This window comes from Podarcis muralis, chromosome 3 (genome assembly GCF_964188315.1).
Source record: "Podarcis muralis chromosome 3, rPodMur119.hap1.1, whole genome shotgun sequence".
NCBI lineage: Eukaryota > Metazoa > Chordata > Lepidosauria > Squamata > Lacertidae > Podarcis > Podarcis muralis.
In genome coordinates this window covers 29,547,468-29,572,189 of record NC_135657.1, presented here as the reverse complement: position 1 = coordinate 29,572,189, position 24,722 = coordinate 29,547,468, and the positions used below count along the sequence as shown (strand labels likewise).

At 39.9% G+C, this 24,722-nt stretch overlaps 1 protein-coding gene across 9 annotated transcripts in view; it reads right to left on the bottom strand.

The window, feature by feature from the left end:
• The window catches only part of MARK1 (microtubule affinity regulating kinase 1), a 72,363-nt gene that overhangs the window by 18,120 nt on the left and 29,521 nt on the right, over nucleotides 1-24,722 (bottom strand). For 7 of the 9 annotated variants that reach the window (XM_028724601.2, XM_028724603.2, XM_028724604.2 and 4 more), the window contains exons 2-11: nucleotides 20,816-21,019; nucleotides 18,608-18,661; nucleotides 17,338-17,386; nucleotides 15,683-15,748; nucleotides 12,953-13,023; nucleotides 9,395-9,451; nucleotides 7,306-7,542; nucleotides 7,098-7,217; nucleotides 1,461-1,560; nucleotides 212-324 (exon numbers count right to left, since the gene is read on the bottom strand). In XM_028724601.2, coding sequence (XP_028580434.2) covers nucleotides 212-324; nucleotides 1,461-1,560; nucleotides 7,098-7,217; nucleotides 7,306-7,542; nucleotides 9,395-9,451; nucleotides 12,953-13,023; nucleotides 15,683-15,748; nucleotides 17,338-17,386; nucleotides 18,608-18,661; nucleotides 20,816-21,019 — 1,071 coding nt within the window. Of the gene's footprint in view, nucleotides 1-211; nucleotides 325-1,460; nucleotides 1,561-7,097; nucleotides 7,218-7,305; nucleotides 7,543-9,394; nucleotides 9,452-12,952; nucleotides 13,024-15,682; nucleotides 15,749-16,139; nucleotides 16,262-17,337; nucleotides 17,387-18,607; nucleotides 18,662-20,815; nucleotides 21,020-24,722 lie in introns of those variants that run through there. The other 2 variants (XM_028724606.2, XR_003706039.2) reach the window with 2 other exon arrangements.

The following is a 24,722-nucleotide window of genomic DNA, read 5'->3' as shown; positions in this document are numbered from 1 at the left end:
TGGGGATTACGTTCCAGGGACCCCACACATACGTGAAATGCATGCTTATGAGTCCATTCTAGCAAAAACAATTGATGCATAAACTCCATAGACTCAGCAACCCAAAGAGTACAAAGGCTTGTCAATAAGCATGTCTCAGCACTGTGTTCAATCCCTTTAGAAAACAACTTCAAAACTAGCAGATAAGTAAATATAGGCAACTATAAATTACCTCAGGTGGTTTTCTGCCTAGGAGCAGATAAGTAGCCATGACTTCGTCATATTTTTGGTTTACTAAAGAGTCGTGAATTTCATCTCTTGCAAAACCCATAGTGACCATTATATCTATCAAAAACAAGACAGCTCAATTTTATTATTGACAAGACATATTTAAAACGTGTCATTAGACAACTTCTGATACTTTTTTTCATCCACAAAACTTCTACTTAAGTAAACACAGTAGAATAAAGTAGGAACCTAGAATACTGTTCACAATTTTTCTCTAAAATATAAAAATTCACCCGACAGACCAGTTTCACAATGCTTGCCATGTTCCATTACCCTCTACTAGTTAACATTTATGTAATGGCAACAGAGTCTGTATCCTAAACATATACAGTCGAACCTTGGTTCTCGAACTGCTTAGTGGCCGAACAAATCAGCTCCCAAACACCGCAAACCCGGAAGTTAGTGTTCCAGTTTGTCAACGTTTTTCGGAAGCCGAACGTCCAACACAGCTTCCACTTGAGTGCAGGAAGCTCCTGCAGGCAATTGGAAGCCACGCCTTGGTTTTCGAATGGTTTCGGGAGTTGAACAGAGTCCTGGAATGGATTAAGTTCGAGAACCAAGATACCACTATACCTAATTGAGATCTACATAAAATAGGAAATAAGAGATTTAGGAGAGAGGGATTGGGTTACATATAATATTCCAATCCTCCAAGCATGGTCCAGATAATTAGGAATGTGATATGGGCTAGCAGATTCAGGTTCAATTCTTTTTTCCCCCCAGCAAGAACATACTTTGTCATTACCAATGAATTAAATATCCCACCAAACCATGACTGAAAATTATTGTAAAGTGTGTTTTATCGCCAGTTCTGGTTAGGAGGGCAAATGCAAACCATTGTTTCCTACTGGAAGTGAGAGGAAGAGGAGGGTAAGACTATGAGCTTCCTGGATGTTGCTGATCCTCCAAACCATGGCATGTGAACTGGAACTAATGAATCATGTGGCAGTGGAAAAACAGGTAAACTGAGACTAGGATAATTCAGGAAGATTTATCGGAATTGTTCAACATTCACTGTATAAAAAAACCTGGGTACATGGCAAACTAATCCACCGAATTAACAGAACATTGACAAGCATTTTCATTATTGTTAACCATGAATCTGCGGCACACTTAGTGAAAGAGATAAAGAACTGGACTAGGGAGAAACAATACAGCTATAGATTGGAATGACTGGGGTAACCTATTCTTACCTATTCTTTTGGTGTCATTAAAATCTGGTTCAGGCTCAGTGTATGGCTTTAATTCTTCCTCTTCATGACCAACATTCATCCATCGGTCCTTCATTATTTGCTAGAAAACAGAGCAAAACTGAATCATTGGATTGGGTTTTTTTATTGACTCCCAAATCAATACCCAGTTAGTGGGGAAATCTGCATGTTTATTTATTTAAAATATAAAAACTGCTTTGAAGCGTAAGTGAAAAATGATCAGTGGGGACCAATCAGTGTGCAAAAGACATCTTCAACTGCTGGTTAAATAAAAATGGGTGCTGGACAAATGGACAGGGAGTTACATAAAGGAGGCCCTATTAACAAGAAGGCTCTATACTTTGATGCTTCCCATCTCACCTCTGGGGTAAGGGTTACTAATGAGCAGCAACCCTGCAGAAGGTTTTAATAGTTGGACAGGATAATACAGGACCCAGTTACTTGTTGAAGCACATTCTCCCATACCAACCACCCTATCTATACCCTGTGATCAGCTGGTGATAGGAAGGAAATTCTCACTTCCCTGCTGGTAAGCACAGATGGTGGAAGCTCTGCAGCGTTTGTGCTGTCAAGTGAACACTTTCTTATTTTCCCAGGCATTCTGGGTAAATCAGCGATTTCCACTTGTTGAGTTTTATATTTTCTTGCACTGCTGTATTTTACTGTTCATTTTTTTAAACAATTATTTTTAATGAACGTATATTCCCATGGTTGTCTGTATATTTTGTTAACATGCTGGAAACTGCCTTTGGATCACTATGATGTGATAACAGGTGATCTTTAAATTTTGCAAATAAAACAAAACAGGGGGAAAGTTCTCCTGGCCCTAAGTGGTATAGGATTTTTTTGCCTAGAAATAAAATGGTAGCCGGGTTAAGATCTTGGAATACTGAAAAAATATTTCCCCTGCTATCAGTACAAAAGGCCCTCTTAAAAACACATTATAGTACTCCAATCTGGATGTTAGGAGAGCACAGATAACCATGGCCAAATCTTGTTTTCCAAGAATAGCCACAATCGGAGTACCATCCAAATTTGGTTGAAGGCATATGACTTCTACTGCCAAATTAAATTGGACCCTTCAACCCCAATGCACAAAACAAAGAACAACTCAGGTCCAAGGGTTAGTGTTAGCCATGTATTATGTACAGAAATAAATTTGGGGAAGGACCAGCGATAGTGTGGATGCTTTGCAAGCAGAAGATCCCAAGTTCATTCTCCAGCATCTTTACACAGAAAGTAGCTGCCAGTTCATGTAGCCAGTTCTGAATGAGATGGACCCAGTTTGACTTGGAAATTAACAGCTTTCTATACTCATGATTAATTCACCTCAAACAAGTCAATAGTACCATTTTTGCAGCCTAAAGACTATTTTAGGTTGTCCATTCTTTCAACTGAAAATATATTTTAAAATTATCCATAAAAATATTAACAATATGGAAGACTTAAACTACCATCTAAAGTACGTTGAACTACTTTATTAGCTTCTATCTGTATCTACAAATGTTGAATTAATAATAAACATACGTTTTTGGGCTTTCATGCTGAATCCATAAAAGGACCAAAGATATATAACAGCTTAATTTTCCTTAAAGGAGAATCGTCCCCTGCAATTTACCTTCCCTTCACATTCATATGAATGAGCGAAAGCTGCTGATATTTCGGCTACAGGAAAGAAAGACTTATTTTGGGAACTGCTTCACTTCTCAGGAGACAGCTCCTATTTTGAAAGGATTTTTACAACAAGCCATTGTTCTTTCATACCCAAGCAAAAAGCAGAAGTGCTGCGACACCTTACGGATGAGCTGTTCAGAGGTTTTGCAGACTGTGACCTTTGAGTGCACACACCCGCTCCCCCATGACCAATTTCCCTTTGAAGCACTGAAGCACTTTTTGTCCTCCTGCTTTTGGCTAATGTCTATGCTTCAGGATTTTGTTTTAGTGGGTCGCACTGAAGGCATCAGCTTGCAATGCTTGAGTACTTTAAAACATACGCTTTCCTTGCTCAAGTTTCTGAGGAAGCATTATTGAAAATTCTATGTCCATAATAGAGTCTCTACAACAGCAAAAAAGGTGTCCTTGTCAAACTTCATGTTCAATATTATGGATGAAATTCAATGCTTATCTTATTCTTTGAATGCTGCTGTTCTACTTCTGGAATGGCTTTTAATCCATTGGTGGTTAAACAAGAGCCTGCTGGAACAGGCCAATAGCCCATTTAGTACAGCATCCTGTTCTCACAGTGGCAAAATGGGATTCCTCTGAGTAGCCCGCAACCAAGGCCTGAGTGTAAGAATGCTCTTCCCAGCAACAAGTATTCAAAGGCATGCTGCCTCTCAGATTGGAGGGACAAGATAGCCACAAATTTGTCAGAGCTATCAAAGCTATCAAAGTTTTTGGCCATCACTACTGTATTTTCCACGCCATAAGACGCACCTGACCATAAGATGCTCCTAGTTTTTTAGAGGAGGAAAGCACACACAAAAATATTCTGAATCAACTAAACTATTTAAAGCAGCAAAGCAGGTGGCTCCTGACCGCTTTGCTGCTTTAAAGCGAGCCACGGAGGAAGGAAGGGGAGCCATGGCTCCCGTCCGTCCCCCCTCCGCGGCTCGCTTTAAAGCAGCAAATTTAAAACAGCAAAGCGGGTGGCTCCTGTCCGCCTTGTTGCTTTAAAGTGAGCCAAGGAGGAGGGAAGGAAGGGGAGCCGCCCGCTTTAAAGTGAGCTGCGAAGGAGGGACAGACAGGAGCCACGGCTCCCCTTCCTTCCCTCGTCTGTGGCTTGCTTTAAAGCAGCAAAACAGACAGGAGCCGCTTACTCGAACCTCCTCCATGCAGCATTCGGTTCATAAGACACAAAGACATTTCCCCTTACTTTTTAGGAGGAAAAGTGTGTCTTATGGAGCGAAAAATATGGAACTTCATTTGGGAGCGAGTTTCATAGCTTAAGAAAAGGAAGTGATCTTCTCCAGTTTTCCCTTCCCTCTGAGGTCCTCTGTTCAAGAGGGTTGAGAGACCCTCCAAAATAGCATGGATACTAGTGCAGGAGGAACCAGAGAAAGTAACTTCTCCTCTTACATTGGAGGACAAATCAGACAGATCAAAAGGATTTCACCCTTTGCTATTAGAATATAGTTCTGAGTTTTGGAACACAAGGAAGCCAGACATATTTTTTGTCTTTTTAAAGAAGAATGACATCTGGACAATTTAAATATAATGAACCCATGTTCTGTCTGACCACATATGTAGCAGTATTCCAAACTCCATCTGAAAAAGTGCACAGCTGAAGAATTCAGACCTAACTGAAAGCAAAGTGTGAAATCTTTTCAAATATTATGCTCTCAAAAATCGCTCAGGAGTATTTTAATTCTCCTCTTAAATGTATAAAGTAAAATGCATATGAAGTGCATGGTAACTTAATGCTCCTTAGGCAACATATGAATTAAGCATATAGTGCTGTCTGTTCAACTTTAGTTTGGCAAAGGTTGCTGGTGAAAGACATATTGCAGAAAACGGTATATTGCTACAAAATTGTCCTAAATAGTCTCACTGTGCAAACATCAAAACACTGATAAAGCCTATAACTAAATGTATTAAATTTCAAGTTAGGACACGAAACTTAACATTCTAGTGCTATTTTAGATGAGCAGATGCCAGTCAAAATAACATCTTAAGAAGACCAGACAAAGGCTCAGATGGAATCATTTATCTGACACAATACCCATATATAACACAGCACTTCACACAATTACCGAACAGTGATTCTGCAATGGCCTTTTACCCCCTGAGACAATTGCCCTGTGTTTCACAGGAAGACAGAGACAGTCCCTCTCTTCTATAGCATTCATGCACTCTGCTTTGAACACAATGTCCTGGCAAGAACCCATTTTTGAACCAGCAACATAAAATTCTTTTAACGCCGTTAATAGTGAGACAGTATTAACCCGGGCAGGAAGGAACTAACACAGCATTACTGGGCATAACAGGGCCAAGTTCCCAAAACTGTATCTAGGAGGATTATCAGTAGAAAACACTATTTAAAAATGAAAATGAACACAACCTATTTATAAATACTGGTGAAAAGTCAGCATAGTGCACTGAGATCTCACCACACACTGGCCACACAATTTAAACCTATAAAAGCAAGAAACTTGTTGAAATCTGAACACCCTTAAATCTGGCATTCTCAGATTCTGTGCACTGTTCTTCTGCCAAGTTTTGTGCCTGTGCTAGGCTGTTACAAAATACAGCAAAACTACAGAGACCTGAACATTAGTATTACATTTTTAGTCAGCAGTATCCTTTGGACTCAACCATTTTGAAGTTTGTTAAGTGAATATTAACATCCTTGAGTTGACCTCCTGTGATCCTAATTACACCATCCTATATAGACAGGAGCCTAACAATGAGTGCTACACATCAGTGAAGCAGAAATTACTCATACCCACATTCCACTGGCAAGCTACCAGACACAGAATTATTCAGTACAGAGTCACAGCTGATCAGGGGTATATCTCCCAGCTTGTGCTCAAGTGATCTATGTCAGAAAGTGATTATATGAGATTAATTTGGTGGAACACCATCTTCAGCTGCAAACGCAAACCTATGAAGATGAAAGAAAGGTCAACCGATGACTAATACACATTGTACTTCTCAAGCCATTTTATCATCTGCTGTACTTTTATTGGGCATTAACAAGCAGTAAATCTTCCATGGATGCAAAGCCCAGAGGCCTAGGTGACTGGCTGCTTTAACTTGCTGGAATTAATACATAACCAAAATATTTTTTCTCAAATGCAGCTCATCAACTATCATAGCAAATGGGAACCAGGTACTCATATGGAAACTGCTTCTTTTAAAACTCAGCTGTCTTTACTATAAAAACAAGTATGCATCATTGGTTTTTGAAGAACAATTAACCTTTCTTGCACTAAATGCACTAACTTTATCTGTTAAATTAGTACAACGGACACTTACACTGTTTTCAGCAGAAGCACAATTAACTTAACATTAATTTCATTTTTTGTGGAAAGAAGTGATACAACTACATGGCTACATAAAAAACACCAGCATTTCATAGTTTGAGACACTAAACAGGATATTGTATCTTTGTATTCATAAGAATAAATATCTGAGAATATTTTATAATTCACATTTCAGGCAGTTTAACATGATCTTTGTTATTTGTGCTTTGCTCCAATCCCGAATTTAGCTGTTTAATCATATGCTGTTCATTTTGTCGGACCATTATTATGTCACGTTACTGAAATTCTAAGCCTAAGTATATTATGAGAGCTTTCACCAGATCAAAGAAATCTTAGTCAAACAATTACACAAATTTGTAGTTAATCGCAAACTCCCAAATTTGCATGTGTAAAAAGGATTACTACAGAAAACAGCTTAATTTTTTTAAAAAATAAAGGCTTTAATTTAACAACGTACTAGGATCCATAAAAAAGCCATTTTACCAAGAAAAACGGTATTAAAAAAACCAAAACAGTGAAGCAGCCTGTGGTAGCATATTCGGAGAAATGTAGGAGTCGTCTATTCCTTATAGGTTTTGAGTTATTCCAATGAAATACAAAAGAGAGGGGAATGGGGGAAGATCACAATACTTACTTCCAAGCTCCCTCTCTTGATTGGATTCAATACAAGTAGTTTTTTCAGTAGATTTTCACAGTCTGTGGACATATAGAATGGTATCCGGTACTTCCCCCGTAATACCCGTTCTCTCAGTTCCTTTAGAAAAACCAGACAAAGAAGAACATCTACTATTGAGACAGAAAAATTGAAGACTAGACTTAGCCATTTCAAATCTCAACTGTACCTTTAGATTCTGACCATCAAATGGCAACGATCCACTGACTAGAGTGTAAAGAATGACTCCGAGACTCCAGACATCCACTTCTGGCCCATCATATTTCTTTCCTTGGAAAAGTTCAGGGGCAGCATATGGGGGGCTTCCACAAAAAGTGTCCAGTTTGTTGCCTATAGTAAATTCATTGCTAAAACCAAAATCTGCAATTTTAATGTTCATATCTCCATCGAGAAGAAGGTTTTCTGCCTGAAAAAATGAAAATAGAATTTTAAAGGTGAGTATCAACAAAACAGTTCGCCATAACTTCATTACGAGAAAAACTAGTCATTCTACAGAGCTTTGTGTTTTGCTATATGTTACAACATAACAGGCAATCACCGGTACTGAGAATGCAGAATGTTCTGGAACAGCAATTGTATATAAGATGGGATCGAATATATATCCTTTCATGATGAGAAGAGGGCAGGAATTTTTTTAATCTTCTATAGATTTTGTAAGATTTAGCAGACAGTCCACCTGCTGCCATCAATGGGACATGTGTACACATATCAGACACAGTGCAATCCTATGTATGTCTGCTCAAAATGTTTCATTGAGCTTAATGAGCCTCAATCCCAAATATGTGTGTATAGGATTGTAACCTAAACAGCTACAGAGATCATGTTGCCCTGGATCTTTGGAGAATGGAAAAATCTAAAAGAGAAATTAAAATAATGACTGGGCTGTTTAGGAATTAAAAAGACACAGGCAAAACAAATGAAAACTCATATAGTGATTCTTATATGAAACAGAACCAGGTTTTTCTTTTGTCTTTCCCTCTTTCCTGCCTCTTAGCCAGTTGACTCCATAAAATGAATCAGGTCTAATGCCATCTTCTTTAACAATTATACCTTAAGATTGCTGTCAGCTCCAAAGGTTTGCTTCTTCAATGTTAAGAATGTGCACTCCTCTAGATTCAGATTTTCTCACTTAACGCTCTTTCAATGAATCTCACTGTTCCTTAATCATTAAAAGCATTTGCGCTCAGGATAACTCACTGTGACTTCTATCTCTAAAGGATCACATAGATGGGCCCATAGTCAAAGGCAGATTGATGAGCAGCTTTCAAAGCACTGAGAGCTTGAAGCAGAAGCTGAGCACGACACAGAGCCTGTGCTTAAGGTTCACTTTGATGGAAGAGAAAAATGAATTTGGCAGTGACTTTCTGGGATAAACTGAAGAAGGGGAGATATAGCAGAACAGAGGGCCAAGAAGCCAGATGCTCTATGATGGTACAATGAGAGGTGAAAACAGCCAAGACAAGCCAAGGTTTTTGAATTGGAAATAAAGATTGTGGAGAGTTAAAAAGCAGAAGACTCTTCATTGCTGAACTTTTTACAAAGAAACACATACAGATGTGCCTTCACATGCACACACGCTTGGTCATCAAGATAGGGCTCTCAACGGTGCTTCTATTTTATAGCTGCAAACCATTATCCACAATCATGAGTAGAATCAGATTTGCTAACATGGTTAGCAAAAACATGTGTGCAAATGTAATAAGCTCCAAAACTTAGAGGGAGGTGGGGATTCATATCAAGAGGGAGGGACTGCATGATGATTCTAAAGCAGGCATGGCCAAACTTGGCCCTCCAGCTGTTTTGGGACTACAACTCCCATCATCCCTAGCTAACAGGACCATTGGTCAGGGATGAAGGGAATTGTAGTCCCCAAACAGCTGGAGGGCCAAGTTTGGCCAGGCCTGCTCTAAAGGAATTGTTATGGCTTAGAATAAGAGAAGGGAACAGCATAAAGCTGCAAGGCAGCACTCCCAATATCCTAGGCAGTCAGGAGAAGAGGCAGCATGATGACTGCACTGAATATAACAGGGTGGGATTAAAGTTTCCCTGGAATGGAGACTAGGAAGATTTGGGCAGTGAGTCCCGCTTTTCTTCAGGGGAAGAAAGGACCCATGACTTACATGCCTGACAAACATGGGCAGAGACTAAGCAGCACTTTATTATATATATTACAACCTTACAAAGTGGGTGGAAAGAGCACTTAAATTGTTCTGCTTCCGTACAGTTTGAATTCTTAAAGGATAGGAAAAGGAGCATACCTTGAGATCACGATGAACGATGCACTTTTGATGACAGTACTGCACAGCAGACACAATCTGAAATAAGAAATCTGGTTAATAAGAGAACATTTAAGAACGACTCCAAGAAGAATGCTTAACATTTATATAGTGAAGCAGATCAAACGCTACACTTCTATTATCTTCTTGTAACCTCTGCAGGAACCTTATGAGGTTGCTACACTATTTTCCCGTATTGCAAGTGGGACACTGACATGGAGAAAGAATGGCTTGCCTAAAGCCACCAAATGAGTTATATGCAAAGGAAAGATTCCAGTCAGCGAATCCCTGCTTCATAGTGGTTCAGCCTCTTCATCGCTACACCACAATAGCCCCCACCAGCTCCAGAAAATGTATTGGAAACATGGCATCGGGTCAGAATACATGCAACATTTATTCCTTTGTCAGCCCTTGACTGTAAGCTTACTTTCCACACAGTGGTAACTACGCAAAAAGTCAAAACCCTGAAAGCCATTATTAGTTAATTGGGGGGGGGGGGGCAACTGCCTTGTGCTAGAACAGTTCTGCAAGTACTCCCCTAAATTTTGCAACCAAGTGGACTGGGGTGAATATGTCAATCAAAATGAAGGAGTCTTTTGTTTACGACAAAAAAGTCCAACTTAATCACATTTTTAAGATTCCTATTTACTGTAAGCGATATTAACAAAATATGCTGAGTTGCTGCAGTCTTCAAACTCATTATGTGCTTCTGAATGCTCTCCTTGGTGCTGAACAAGTTGCCCAGGTTCCCCAAGAGTAAAGTATGGCACACACACAAGCATTAAAAGGCATAGTGTTTTCAAAGATCTGAAAAAAACTTGCAATGCAATCAAACTTGCCTGAAAGTCAAAAGAATGACCTTTGGATCCAACCCATTGAAAATATTCCTAAAGCATGCTCTAATACTTTAAATACTTAGGAACTAAAGCAATGGGCCTTTCCGCACTAGAGCTCTTTAACACGGCTGAAGTGCTGCTGTTGCACAATAAAGTGGAATTTGAAGATTGGTTCCATACAGCACATAAAACAGTATTATTTCCCCATTTAAACCATCCACATGGGAAAGGGAGGACTGTAGAGGGTAGGGAAAGGAGGAGAGACTAATTTCTTAAGTATTTAATTTTTATTTTTAGGTATGCACCCTCACAAAATAATTAAAATGACGTTCTTTTGCAGCAAATAAAGCAAGTGGGGGAAGGCAGAATAAGGCACCAGTGATAGGTGTAATGTAAAGGACCCGGACCCCTGAACAATTAAGTCCAGATGACTATGGGGTGCAGCACTCATCTCGCTTCAGGCAGAGGGAGCTGGCGTTTGTCCACGACTAAACCGCTACTGGCGCATGAGTGCCAGAGTGCACAGAAACGCCATTTACCTTCCCGCCACAGCAGTATCTATTAATCTACTTGTACTGGTATGCTTTCGAACTGCTAGGATGGCAGAAGTTGCTACAACACAATAGGAGCTCACCCCGTTGCATGGATTTGAGCTGCCGACCTTCTGATTGGCAAGCCCAAGAGGCTTAGTGGTTCAGACCACAGCACCATCCGCATCCTGCGCCAGAGATACAGATCTTCCTTGTTCTACTTCTTGGAGACTCAATTCTTTCCTGCCAGTGGCTGAATATCCTTCCTTGTCATTTTTCTACATTGCAAGTTGTGCTGCTTCTGTTGCTGTCTTTTTCCTCTCTCCTCCCAGCCAAACTGTCCTTTGCTCCAGGAAGAGCAGAGGACTTGGTGCTAATCAGTCTCTCTTGATCAGGGGTCAGCAAACATTTTCAGCAGGGGGGCCGGTCCACTGTCCCTCAGGCCTTCTGGGGGGCCGGACTATTTTTTTTTTGGGGGGGGGGATGAATGAACTCCTATGCCTCACAAATAACCCAGAGATGCATTTTAAATAAAAAGGTACCTTCTACTCATGTAAAAACACACTGATTCCCGGACAGTCTGCGGGCCGGATTTTGAAGGCGATTGGGCCGGATGCGGCCCCCAAGCCTTAGTTTGCCTACCCATGCTCTTGATAATCAGTGGTGTGCTAGTAGAAGTATCTCTGTCAGTGACCTGGTCTAATTTTCAGTAGCATTCCCCTTCCTATCCTCATATAGCTTTTATACTGTAACTTTCTCTGTGCTTCATGGTTGGCTATACAGTGGTGCCTCGCAAGACGAAATTAATTCGTTCCGCGAGTTTTGTCGTCTTGCGATTTTTTTCGTCTTGCGAAGCACGGTGTCGGGAAAGTTTTGGAAAAGCTTCAAAAATCACCAAAGTCTTTAAAAACCTCAAAAAAGGCTACCACACCGCGTTCTATGAGTTGCTCCTCGAAGTCAAGTCGCAACTGTATTAACGATGTTAAGAAAAAGGAAACAAACTTGCAAGACGTTTCCGTCTTGCGAAGCAAGCCCATAGGGAAAATCGTAACAACAAACCCTTTCGTCTAGCGAGTTTTTTGTCTTGCGAGGCATTCGTCTTGCGAGGTACCACTGTATCTCTAATGGCCAGTGTTGTGACTTAGTCTGCCTCCCTTCTCCTTCAACTGAAATACTTTATTGTCACTTGTACAGCTTGCGGGGCTAGTTCCCCTCTCTTCCTCCGAAAGCCCAACACCATCTCCTTTGTCTTGCTGATATTAAGGTGCAAGTTGTTCCCAAAGCACCATGTAAATATATTTTGGACCTCCCCTCTATACACTTATTCGTCTCCACCTGTTATTAAACCCATTATGGTGGTGTCATATCAATGTCAATACATTGTTATTGCTCAATCCTACTGCATATTTGGTCAGGGTCTTACTCCCACATAACTGTGTGCTGAGGAGGGCAACCAAGTTGATATTGGATCTGGAAAACAAGCCTTACGGGGAACGGTTGAGGAAGTTGGGTCTAGCTGTTAACCAAAAGGTTGGTAGTTTGAGCCCACCCAGGGATGGCTGTGGGCAGGATGCCTGCATTATAAAGGGTTGGACTCCAACTCTACAATTCTATGACTGCAACCTTCCTTAAAGCAATTTCAACCCATCCTAGCCTTCCTACCATCAAGCTCTTTTTTATGACTTGTTAAATGTTTTTGATGATTTTGTAAAGAAGTATTATGGGAAGAGGAGACCCAAATCATTCATGGCTGTAAGTTCCCTAAGCAAAATTCCACAGAAAAGTACAGAAGTTGGGAGGGTTGATGCAGGACTGAAGCATCCCTGTACATGTCAAAGAGCAGGCATCTGCAAAAAGATAAAAGAGCTGTACTAAAGAGATCTACATCTGTAGGCACTGTGTTCCTGTTCTTTTCCTTTGTAAAAAAATAATAATGATTTTTTTTTTTATGTCCCCAAATAGATGAAAGAAGCACAGGGAAAACATTAGAGGGCCACTGTTGGATAATAAGAGATTATGCCTAGTAAAAATATGAGTGAACCAAGTCAGCCATTTCACACTTAATACCTAGTGTGAACGGGATCTACATTTCCTGCGCTTAGTTCACAACACTAAAACGTATTTTTTCTTGAAGCCAGCATTTCAGGTTCACTTTATAAGACCTTTTTTCTTACCTGTCTAAATTTTGCACGTGCCTCTTTCTCTTTCATTCTTCCATGTGCCACCAAGTAGTCAAACACTTCTCCTAAAGCAGAATGGAACAGAATTATATTGCACAGGTTTCCCTGGTGACAAATCAAAGTGCTTGTCAGTCAACTAACGTGTTCCTTTAGCAGAAGCCAGCACAAGAACTCTGACTAATGCAAGAGGGCTTTTCCCCTTCGGTTTCCCCACACCCTCCCAAGCTGCTTTCTGACTTATACTACCACCCAACCTATAAGTGAAGCTTTAGGCCTCCCAAATTTATCTGTTTCCTGAGATGTGTTCAAGAAATATCTTAAGCAACTCATAAAAATATTATTTGGATTATTCCTTGTTGGAAGGAAAGGCCAGGCACATAGGTCTTATCGATAAGCAGTACAATAACCTAAGAAAATTAAACTGGTCAAATCTTAATACAAACTGGATTTATTTTAATCAAATTCATAGTTTTATTATAAAAGAACATGTAAAAACACAAGCTCTGAAACCTTTAACACAATTTGAAAATTTATTAAGCACAATGGATAGAGGAGAAAAAGGATTAGTTTCTAAATTGTACTCTATATTGCTTAATATAACTTACAGCTCTATGGAACAGATTAAAAAGATATGGGAACTAGATATTGGCACACAAATTCTTCCTAAGGATTGGAATAAAATTTGGGGAACTTGACCCAAATTTTTAAATCTGTTTCTAGTTTTCTTAGTGAAAACTCCTTAAAATTATTACACTTCTTTGCAATTGTCAAAAATGTTTTCTTCTACATCACCTAATTGTCAGAGTGGCTGCAATAAATTTGGTACATACTGTACTATCATTTATGGTGGAAATGTCAGTCAGTGGTTTTTTGAATTTAATTTTGACAGAAATGATAAATATTACTAAGGAAACTATTGTCTGTTCTCCAAAATTAATGTTACTGGATATTTTTGATGATACCAATGTAAGTGTATTTTCAAAAGAATTGCTCTTATATATGATCTCAATGACATGAATAGTAATTTCAACTCAATGGAAAACAGCCCCAAATCTCACACTGGATGCTTGGTAACTATTACTTCATAAAATAATTATAATGGAGAAAATCACACACAGTTTGAGAGTGACAAGGACTAGAACCTCAAGACCCCTTTTATATGATTTGGGATTCCTTTATGACATATACAGCAGAAACATCATTTTCAAGATAAGCCTCGTCACAAGCCTGGCAAATCTGAAGCAATACTTGATGATCAGATAGAGTTGATAGCGTTTACTTGGGACTTTTAACTCACATGCATCTACTCATTATATGCGCTTATTTTATAGTTTCGTTTTCATTTTTGTCTGTTATTCTCTTTGTTTTGTATACATTACAAATTAAATAATTAAAAAACTTTACAAAAAATAAGCATTACAATAAACATTTTGTAAATTTGTTTTGAGTGATGTGATGAATCGAGCATACTGGCCCTTATTTCTGTTGACTTTGCCCTCCTCTAACAGAAAAGATAGTTAGTTATGGGGGGATTCATCTGTCACAGGCTTGCAGATATGTCCACAAAAATTACAGACCTAGACAGGGACGTAGCTAGCTGCTCCAACACCCAGCATGGCGGGGGCAGGGTGCTCTGCGCATGGGGGCGCCGCAGCGATCCACACACAGGGGCAGCGTGGATAGCTGCCCACGGAGTCTGCCTGACGGATGAAAGCCCCACACTGCCATTTCGGGCAGTGCGGGGCCCCGAGCCACCGCGTCATTCCCAGGAGAGACATGTGGTTCGGGCACGCTGCATGCCAGGCCCCATGGTAAGTGCCCCCCCCCCCCCAGTGCCATTTGTCACTTCCATCAAGGATTACACCGGGGCGGGACGCACCCACCTTCCTATGCCCCTGGGCCTAGAAACTATTTTAACTAACCTGACCACCCACAAATAAATAAACAAAGTCCTCCTCATCCAACCCTCTGATTATTAGAGAAACACAATCCATACTGTGTGCAGATTAATAACTCAGTTTCTCATCCAGTGTAGGATATCAGCCTCATCTTTCCTGAGCATGAAGAATTCATTCTTAGCAGAACTTCTGCCACTCCAACTTCAAGATATGGGCTCCCTGGAAGAGTTTCTTTTCTATCAGCCCCAAACATCTACACCAAACCTATTAAACGTAACTGCTTTATTTAAACTGAACTGATGTGCTGCTTATGCATGCTGACTTCTCACACAACGGAAAATTAGGCAGTAAACCTGTGTGGACTATACTACTTTACACTGCAGAAAATAAGTCACATGCTGAAATATTCCTCAATGAAAAACATTCGTACACATAGAAATCCAACATTGTCAGGGAATAGGTTAGGCTGGAACTCTTCTGCATTACATGCTAGGAATACTTTCTGGTTGTTTTTTCTGGGGGTGGGGGATCGTGTAAGTCTCCAGATTCACTCTGAAGTATTTTAGTCCAGTCAAAGACCTACCAACTCATCTGCTGTAGGTGAGAACGAGGCTGTCCTTTTCAAGGACACAGACTATAAAGCAGCCTACATCAACAAAAAAGATAACTATGTCCTATGGAAACTATGGCTCTTATGCAGCGGAGTGTCGTGCAATAGATACCAAAAGTACATCACAGCTCTGAAGTGTTATGCCAGCATCACTTCCATCTTCAAATTCCTACATTTCAAATCAGCCCATAAAAGTAGAATGGAATGTTTGCTTACCTCCACTGGCATATTCCATAACTAAGTATAATGTTTTCTCTGTTTCAATAACTTCAAATAATTTAACTGCAAGATAAAAAATTGATAACAAAATGCCTTAGCACAAACAGTAAAGAACATTTTAAAACAGGTAAAATGTTATTTCTTATCTACGTCAAAATTTAATGGGTATCCAAGTCAAAGTTTGGCTCTAGAGATGAAATTTGTAGAAGTAAAACCACCCACTTCTCTAGAATCAGTTAGAAAATGGCCATATTTTGTTTTTGCTGAAGTTAAATGTTAGATGCGAAAGTCGAACATCTAAGAACCAGGACACTGCCTATAAAATATATTAACAAAATTATTGTTGTTCAATAGTTTAAGAATAAGTGAACGAAAGCTAAGCCTGTTGGAAAGGCCGCACACTCAGCTGGAAGGAGTAAAAAAGGGCATACCCTGTATGCAGCAATGTGTATACCTTGTATGCAACAAGCCCTCTGGCCGATTCAGCAACAATAACTGTCTCTGGAACAAAACTGTTCTGCCTTCCTCAGCCAGAAGAATTGTCATCACAAAGTGGGGCTCTAAAGGTGGGGAAAACTAAAGCAGAAAGGGAAAGTTACACACTTTGCAAACCTGCTCTTATTCACAGGCCTCCATTTTTCTTATCAAAGTGGTATCGATTTAACAATGAGCAATGTTAAAAATCCATGTTGATAAAAATCAGTGCCCCATTTTCACAAAACACTACAACCATAAATTAATTCCTTACCAAATTAAGTCAGACCATAGCTTGAAAACACAGGATAAACAATCACTTAAGGGCATCCCTAAGAGTGTGTTCTACTGTTAACAGGACTTCATGAAAGGCTAAAGAACTAATCTGATGAGTCACTGGCCCTGCAGAAAGTTACCAGAGAATGATGCAAGTCACACAATACTTGGTGAGAATTTACATAGTTCCAATAAACTAGCTTATTTCCTAGAAGTAAAACATTGTGAGTCAACAGTGTGATGCAGCAGCAAAAAAAAAAAAAAGGGGGGGGAGGTAATGCTATTCTAGGCTGCATCAACAGAAGTATATTGTCCCAATTAAGGGAAGCAATAGTCCCACTTGATTCTGCCTTGAGCAGACCACACCGGGAGACTGTGTCCAGTTCTGGGCACCACAGTTTAAGAAGGATACTGATAAGCTGGAATGGGTGCAGAGGAGGGTGACCAAGATAATCAAGGGTCTGGAAAGCAAGCCTTATGAGGAACACTTGAGGGAGTTGGATATGTTTAGCTTGGAAAAGAGGAGACTGAGAGGAGATAGGATGAGGTTTTTTTAAGCAGAGGCTGGAAAATTCTATGCAGTTTTGGGACAAGTCCACTTGAGTACAGACAATCTGCTTTGTTTTGGAGAATGTCTAAGTACCTCTGAAGCAGCCCACTTCATTTCAGTACTGATATGTCATCTGAAGTGGGGGCACATAAGGTCTTGAAAGCAAGTGATCCCAATACCTCTGAAGCGACCTGCTTGGCATTTAGGCTTCCTCTAATTTGTCTTTTTAATATGCATTAGGGCCTTGATCACAAATCTAAAAGTCACCTAGTGAGATTCTTCAAAGTTAGAAGAAAAGGCAAACAGAGGAAAACATTAATATGATTCAGCAAAACAAATGTCAAATCCCTACCAATATTAGGATGGTTCAAAATCTTCATTATTCGTACTTCTCGGAACAACTGTAAAAAACAGAGAACTATTTTACTTAGGGTGTTTTTTACACATTCTAAGGATAACTGCAGAATGTAAAATTCAAAAATGTTTAAGATGTAGTTTCACACTTAGACAAGTGTCTATGAAATACCAGTGGTAAGTTGCTTGTATAGAGATACTGGATTAGAACCAGACTAGGTTAATTGCACTAAGTTCCCATTGAAATAAAGGGGGTCTGCTTCAGGTGATGACTAACGTTTCACTGAAAACTAAGTTCAACTAATTTAGTCAGGATCTAGCCCGTTGTAAGTAATCTTTAGACTCTCTGGGCTTTAACTAATTTGAACCTGCCCAAACTTAAAAAAAAAAACTACACCCAAAACCTTACTGCAAATTCTACCACTATTTGAAGTCTGGCAGGGAATTGTTCTTAACCAGTTTCTCAAACCAGTGACTGAATGTTCAAAATTGCAGCAAAGAGATCCAGAGAAAGAGATCTGAAGAACTGCTTTATTTCTCAGGAAAGGTTAAAACGAACATACTTCACAAAATGCTTAAACATATAACATACTTTTCTTCAACCTACAGGACACTTTTCTTCAAGAAAGTGACATCACTCCAAATCTACAGAAGTATAACTACCAATATTTTAGAGTTCAAGATCTCAGTGGGACTTAATTCTCCTTTTCAACATACAATACTGCCCAAATCCATTATGAGATCTTGGTTGGCTAAAGAAGAAAGAAATGTAACTTGTTTATTCCAGGAATTTCAGTTCGCTTATACCAAGAAAATATGCACCAGCATCACCTCAGGCAGTTCTGACATGGGACTAGAGGTGAGTGACCTGATTAAAGCTGAACTTGGACTAATATGGGAGCTACTTTGGAGGCTGCTTAAAATTGTATGTGTTTTATGGCTGCTCCACACAGAAAGCTTTTGGGTGCACCAACTGAACATATGGATCAGCTCCACTGCATAGGACATGCTTCAAATATTTCAGAAGGAAGGTCATGTTAGTATGGCCTCCTCCTCACATCTGGAATGGAAGGCATCTCTCTACCTCAATGTAACTGACCAAGGATTCAGGGCATAAAAACTTCAGAGCAATTCAATTGTCCTGTAAAGGCAAAAACAGTAGTATTTCTTTATAAACAAGGAAGAATAAAAATATTTTTATTTTTAAATCACATGGGCCAATTTATTGAAGTGACAACATATTTAACCTTTTCAAAGAAGCATCTTACCTTTTGTAGGCTGGTAGGATTTAGTTGGGTTTTGTCTATTATTTTCACAGCAACCTAGGGATATAAAGAAATCACTCTTTTGAAGGTACCAACAGGTGAGTGTTTTTAGGCAGACACTGGCTTTCTTTGGACACAGCACTAAACTATAGTTTAGTGACACATTTACTTTCTGTTCCCCTCTTGTGCTGTTTCAAGGAGATGAGAAACTTTAGCTTCTGTTTTTAGCTAACTGCAGCTTAGTGTTACTTCTGAACCAAGACAAACTGTGATTAATCTTAACTATGGTTTACTGAAATAAGCCAATGGCCTGGTTTGCAGGTCATAAGTAGGCAAACTACTGGGACTGCATGAATGCATTGGCTACCAGAGAGGAGTTTACATCCACTTTGATCCTGCCTGGTCCTTAAGCAGGTGGGAACTTAACTCACAAGTTCTGCGTTCAAGGAACACACTAAATTCTAAAAGGACCAAGAAGGATAAGAGTGGCTGAAACCTCTTCCCTGAGAGTTCAGCTGTTTTCACTAAGCTATAGTTTGGCTTAGTGTTGCATGCAAACGCAGCAAAGCTCAAACTGTGGCTTAGAAAGCTGGCTTGTTTAAAGAAACCAGTTAAATACAATTTAGGGTTCAGATACTGCACTAAACTGTGGTTAACTGATCACATGCAACTGTGGATAATTGCAAATGAAAGCTAAAACAATTGAAACCGAGGAGGGGTGAGCATAAGCTTGAATCTTGTTCCCCTAACTCTAAATCACAGCTTAGCATTGCAAACAAATGAAATCAGTGTAGAGGTTTACAGTTTTAAAAGTTTAAAATACAAGCAGTATTTTACACAGAACACTAGCAAACAGTCAGACAAAAACAATGAAATTAAGCTCCTTGAAACACTGACAATTCCAAGAAAATAGTGGGCCTAAGAACATGTTTAGGGGGCTTCACGGTGTCAGGCGATGTTTGGTATTATTACTGTATATTTCGCTCCATAAGAGGCACTTTTCCCTTCTAAAAAGTAAGGGGAAATGTTTGTGCATCTTATGGAACGAATGTGTGGACCCTGGCAGCGGTGGAGCTGGGAACTTTGGTTCCTGGAGTGGCAGGTGCGTGGCACGCCACCCGTGCGAGCATCCTAACGTCAGCACCAGTGCAAGGGGGTAGGGAGAGGTGAGGCAGGGGAAGAGGGCTTTGGAACACTCTTTAGAGTTCCCTCCATCTGAGGGGCTCTGTGACTTGCATGATAGCAGCCAGGAGCCAGCGAGGAGGGGGATCTTTCTCCCTTGCGCCCTCTGTATTTCCCCCCTTTTCTCCTCTAAAAACTGGGTGCATCTTATGGAGCAAAAAAGTGTGTCTTATGGAGCGAAAACTACGGGTATTTGGATGAAGTCAACCTGATTATACTGCATACACAGGCCCATCCACATTAAATGTTCTCAGAGCAATTTGTTCTATCCACTCTGTCCAATACAATCTATTTACAGAGGTTTCTTGTGCTGGCAATGTCAGTAATCTGCAATCAGTGTTGTATTCCAGCCAGAAGCAGAGGAGTGGGGCAGGGAAGCATCGCTTCCTATGGCCACAGGTGGTGATTTCCCTTTTTCTATTATTAGCATTTGGAAGCAGGGAAATTAAGAGATTTCAAAATATTTTGAATTTCAACTAAACATTTTCATTTCTATAAGTAAAGTTAGAGCTTTCAGAGAAGATCTCCACTCCAAACCCTTGTCCACTCTTGTCTCCACACAAATATGGTTTATCTTTTGATCAGGGCACAACTAGATGGGACAGGAACAGTATCCAACCCTGGGACCTTCTGATCTCCTATAAAATAGGGGGGTTCAAGGCAGCATGGATGGGGAAGAGAAGTTTTTTTAAAAAGCATTTATAAAACTCTTTTCTTTTGGTGGGGTTTACTTCCGATCTTACCATCCCACCGCAAGAAAGACAGCTGTTTCGGGGGAATCCTACTCTTCAAATGCTCTTGTTGTATCTTAAAATATCTCAATTCCAAACCTACCTCTTCACAGAGATTTAGTAGTACACGTAATTCTGCCCACTCGTCTGCTGCCCTGATGTCTCATTCGGCTCTAAGAAAAGCCTGTTACATATTCAATCACAGAACTAGAGAATAAGCACGTTCATTGCAGACAGACAAGTGTGAATAAGGCAACACAGGCTACTGTTACCAAGCAAAAAAAGACAAACAGCTTACCTCTCTACCAGTAAGAACATGTCTAGCCAGCTTCACTTTAGCAAAATTTCCTTTTCCTATTGTTTTTAGTAAGCGGTAATTCCCAATGTGAGGATGGTCTTCATTTGTAGACGTGATTGAGTTTCTGCAACGGGGTATGTTTTGTCTGCTACTTGATTTTGTGGGCTGGACATGGGGCTCAGTATATCCGTCGACAGATGTGTGCTGTAAGAGGAAACAAGAGAGCAATATTAATCTATTTAGGATTAATGAATTATAAAACAAATGTTAAATGGCAATAGGAAGACCCACCTCACAATATAGTTGCGAGTGTGAACAAACCAGCAAAAATGCTCTATAGATGATTTCAATCACAAAAATTTCAATCTGAGAGTGGTATGCAATGCTAGTTCTAACAATTTATTAATTTCCCAAAGATAACAAAAAATAAAAATAACAACAACAACAACAATACAAAAACAAAACAAATTGACTTCCCTCTAGTCCCTTCGTTGGTTCCATTATGTATCAATGTACTGCATGTCCAAGTAAAAAATTCAAGTAAATAATTTTACTCATTAACTTTTGCTTTATTTAAAATTTGACCTTTGTTCTTTCAATTGCAGCTGGGAAGTGAGCCACTTTCTTAATTTCAATGTAATACTCCTTGAACCCTTTTTGCAAACTCAGGAAGTCACAGACTGGCCCAATGAGGGGGGAAACAAGCAAGCAAGCAAGCAAGCAAGCAAGCAAGCAAGCAAGCAAGCAAGCAAGCAAGCAAACAAACAGCAAAACAGCTGAACATTAGCAAGCATTTTTCACAAGCCCGTAACTATAAATATATTAGGGCTTTTAAATATTTTAACAATCCTTAAAAGTTATAAAATCGGTTGTATTTTCCCCTAATCTTTTTTCCAACTAAATAGACAAACACATCTATCAGTGGTAACCATACAGTATAACAAATGCACTGGAAACGGACAAGAAATTTAAGGTTACCAGATGTCCCCATTTCCCGGGGCAGTCCCCGGATTTACAAATCAGTCCCCATACAAAATCCTATCATTCCTACTGAAGTTGAAAAGTGTCCCCGGATTCATTGAAAAAAATCTGGTAACCTTAAAGTAATTGCAAAGTACATGCAGGAGCTACATCAGTTACAAGGCATTTTCCAAGGCCATGCTGTGGTTAACAACAGCCTGCCTACAGCCCCAAGTGAGTAAAAATAGATTTGGTTTTCCTAAAGCTTCATCGCTTAAGAAAAAAAAGTAATGCAACTTTTTTTAGTATAGGAATTTTATATCACTAATCATATCCAGAGTGATTTACAAGAAATGATGTAAATACAAAAAAATAAAAATAAAAATGCCACCAACTTAAGAAGATAGGTGGTCTTTTAAGTACCGTATTTTTCGCCCTATAGGACGCACTTTTTCCCCTCCAAAAATGAAGGGAAATGTGTGTGCGTCCTATGGGGCGAATGTAGGCTTTCGTCCCTGGGGGGGGGGAATAATTTTTTTTCTTTATCCCCCCCCCCCCAAAAAAAACCTAGGTGCGCCCTATAGGGCAAAAAATACGGTACTTTGGAACTAGTGATACCAGGACAGGATGATTTCTGAATGTGTGCATCAGCTTTCAAGAGAATCATAGACTGGGAAGATTTCCTAAAGGATGGGAGGGAAATGGTTCTCATTTCCCATTTAGGCAACTCTCTCCCTCCCAGGGAGAGTTGCCTGGTATCCACTTTGGTGGTAGACAAAGACCTTTTAGTTCTCACAGACTTAACGGTGGTAGTCTAATCAGCTTTTTCATTCTGCAGTGTTCTTGTAGGTTTTATTTGTCCTGTTTTACTGACACAAACTACCCTGAAAATGTTTATAATGAAGGAAAGCATGCAAATTTGTTAAATAAATGAATAAACAAGTGACAGAATTCTGTACAATTATACACGGTGCATTATTATCCGCCACCGCCTTGGCATGGCCAATGTTCCTCCCTCAGTTATATGATAGCCAGAGCATGGTGGCGGTTTCACCTGGGGGTATATTGTAAAGAAGAAGAAGAAGAGTTTGGATTTGATATCCCGCTTTATCACTACCCTAAGGAGTCTCAAAGCGGCTAACAATCTCCTTTTCCTTTCCTCCCCCACAACAAACACTCTGTCAGGTAAGTGAGGCTGAGAGACTTCAGAGAAGTGTGACTAGCCCAAGGTCACCCAGCAACTGCATGTGGAGGAGCGGGGAAGCGAACCCGGTTCACCAGATTACAAGTCCACTGCTCTTAACCACTACAGCACACTGGCTCTCACACTGTGAGTGAAATCGCCACTCCTCCCGAGTCCCTCTGTCACCAGCGCCCAGCTGCAGCTTGTTTCTCCTTCAGCGCGCTGGGCTCTGGTGGCAGAGCGACTCAGGAGCGGTGGTAATTTTACTTGCGATAGACCGCTCGGTGAAGCTGCCATCGCGCTTTGGCCCCGATACCAGTCCTCAGTGATGTATCGACACATTGCCCAGGCCTACAGTACAGGATGCTGTTGTAAACCATTGTGAAATAATTTTATGATACAGCGGTATAGAAATATTTTTATAAATAAAATCAATATAAGAACTTGAGGGTAGCCAGTTCTCTCTCATAAGGCTTTCTTATATTCTGAGCTGCAGAAATGTGCACTCAGCATCTGAAGTGCTTGCCACAGAGATAGAAGCAGGAAAGCAGAAGAACTGAAGTAGCTAAACAGACCTCTTTTGCATATTATGGCCTTCTGAAGTCCGGCTCACTTAACATAACTTTCTGGATTGATTTCCCTCCCACCCATCGCCGCCCCCATTTGATTTCCCTCCCACCTCCCAAAATACATGCATCATTGCCTAAACCATACTGCAATGCCATATCCTCTGCTTCACCCTCGTAGAGGAAAACAGCTGCTCAAAAGAAAGGGATGGGGAAGAGAGACAAGCTTCGTTTCAAGCGATGGGATACAAATTTCACAAATGTGGCTTATTTGTCATCATATCTCTAGCTCTCACTGGCATGCCTTCAGGAAATATTTTACAGCTTTTATCTGCAATGCCATTGCCCATATGAAACGGGGGTTCAAATATTTTGTATTTATGGGCAAAGGTAAATGGAGGATGTTATCCATACCTGTTACGTTACCAACTAGATAAATGTATGAGGCACCCCCCCCCCCGAATATCTTACAACTCCTTTAGTGCTGTGTGACTGTTCTTTTAGGAAATGAACAGTTTATACTGAGCTTGGCTTTGACAGCAACGAAAATTTAAGTCCAGCATAAAAAGATTAAGGGGTTGCCCTGAGCTCTTGGTCATTTTATTTTATACTTAATCTTTTGGAGGCATTCAAGTATTGTGTTAACTCTAGATAAGATTTAATTTGCTTTAGCCTACAGAAGAGGTGTTGCTGATGTTGTAATTCATTCATCAGTTTTGTGTTCGTGTGTGTGTTTTAATTCTTGGATTATGAAAGGCACACAATAATTATCTAAGCTTGCATTTGAGCAAGAAATGTTAGATAAAGAAAAGTCAAAGGGGATCAGATTACAATCTCCAATTGTAGCCCTATGGAGAACTTGTTTTAAAATTAGTAATTTACTGCTATGTATTGAGATAGATACTCAAATAAGTTTTCAAATGTACCAGTAAAAAGAATTATGACTGGTAATGTTTGAGGATGGGAAACCTAATCTTTGCAAGCACTTACATCTCTGGGCTTAATGGACTGATTCACATTGAGGTTCATCTTGAAGGACAGACAGCAAGAGCTTGAAACATTATAGGGTATCAAATCCATTACTTTGTACCAGTAACTAACAGCCACTTATTTTGTTGGACTTCTGTTGGTCTTTTCTCCTACCCAGGGATGTGAATTCCACATTTATCCTTCACAATCAAAATCTGAGAAAGAAAAC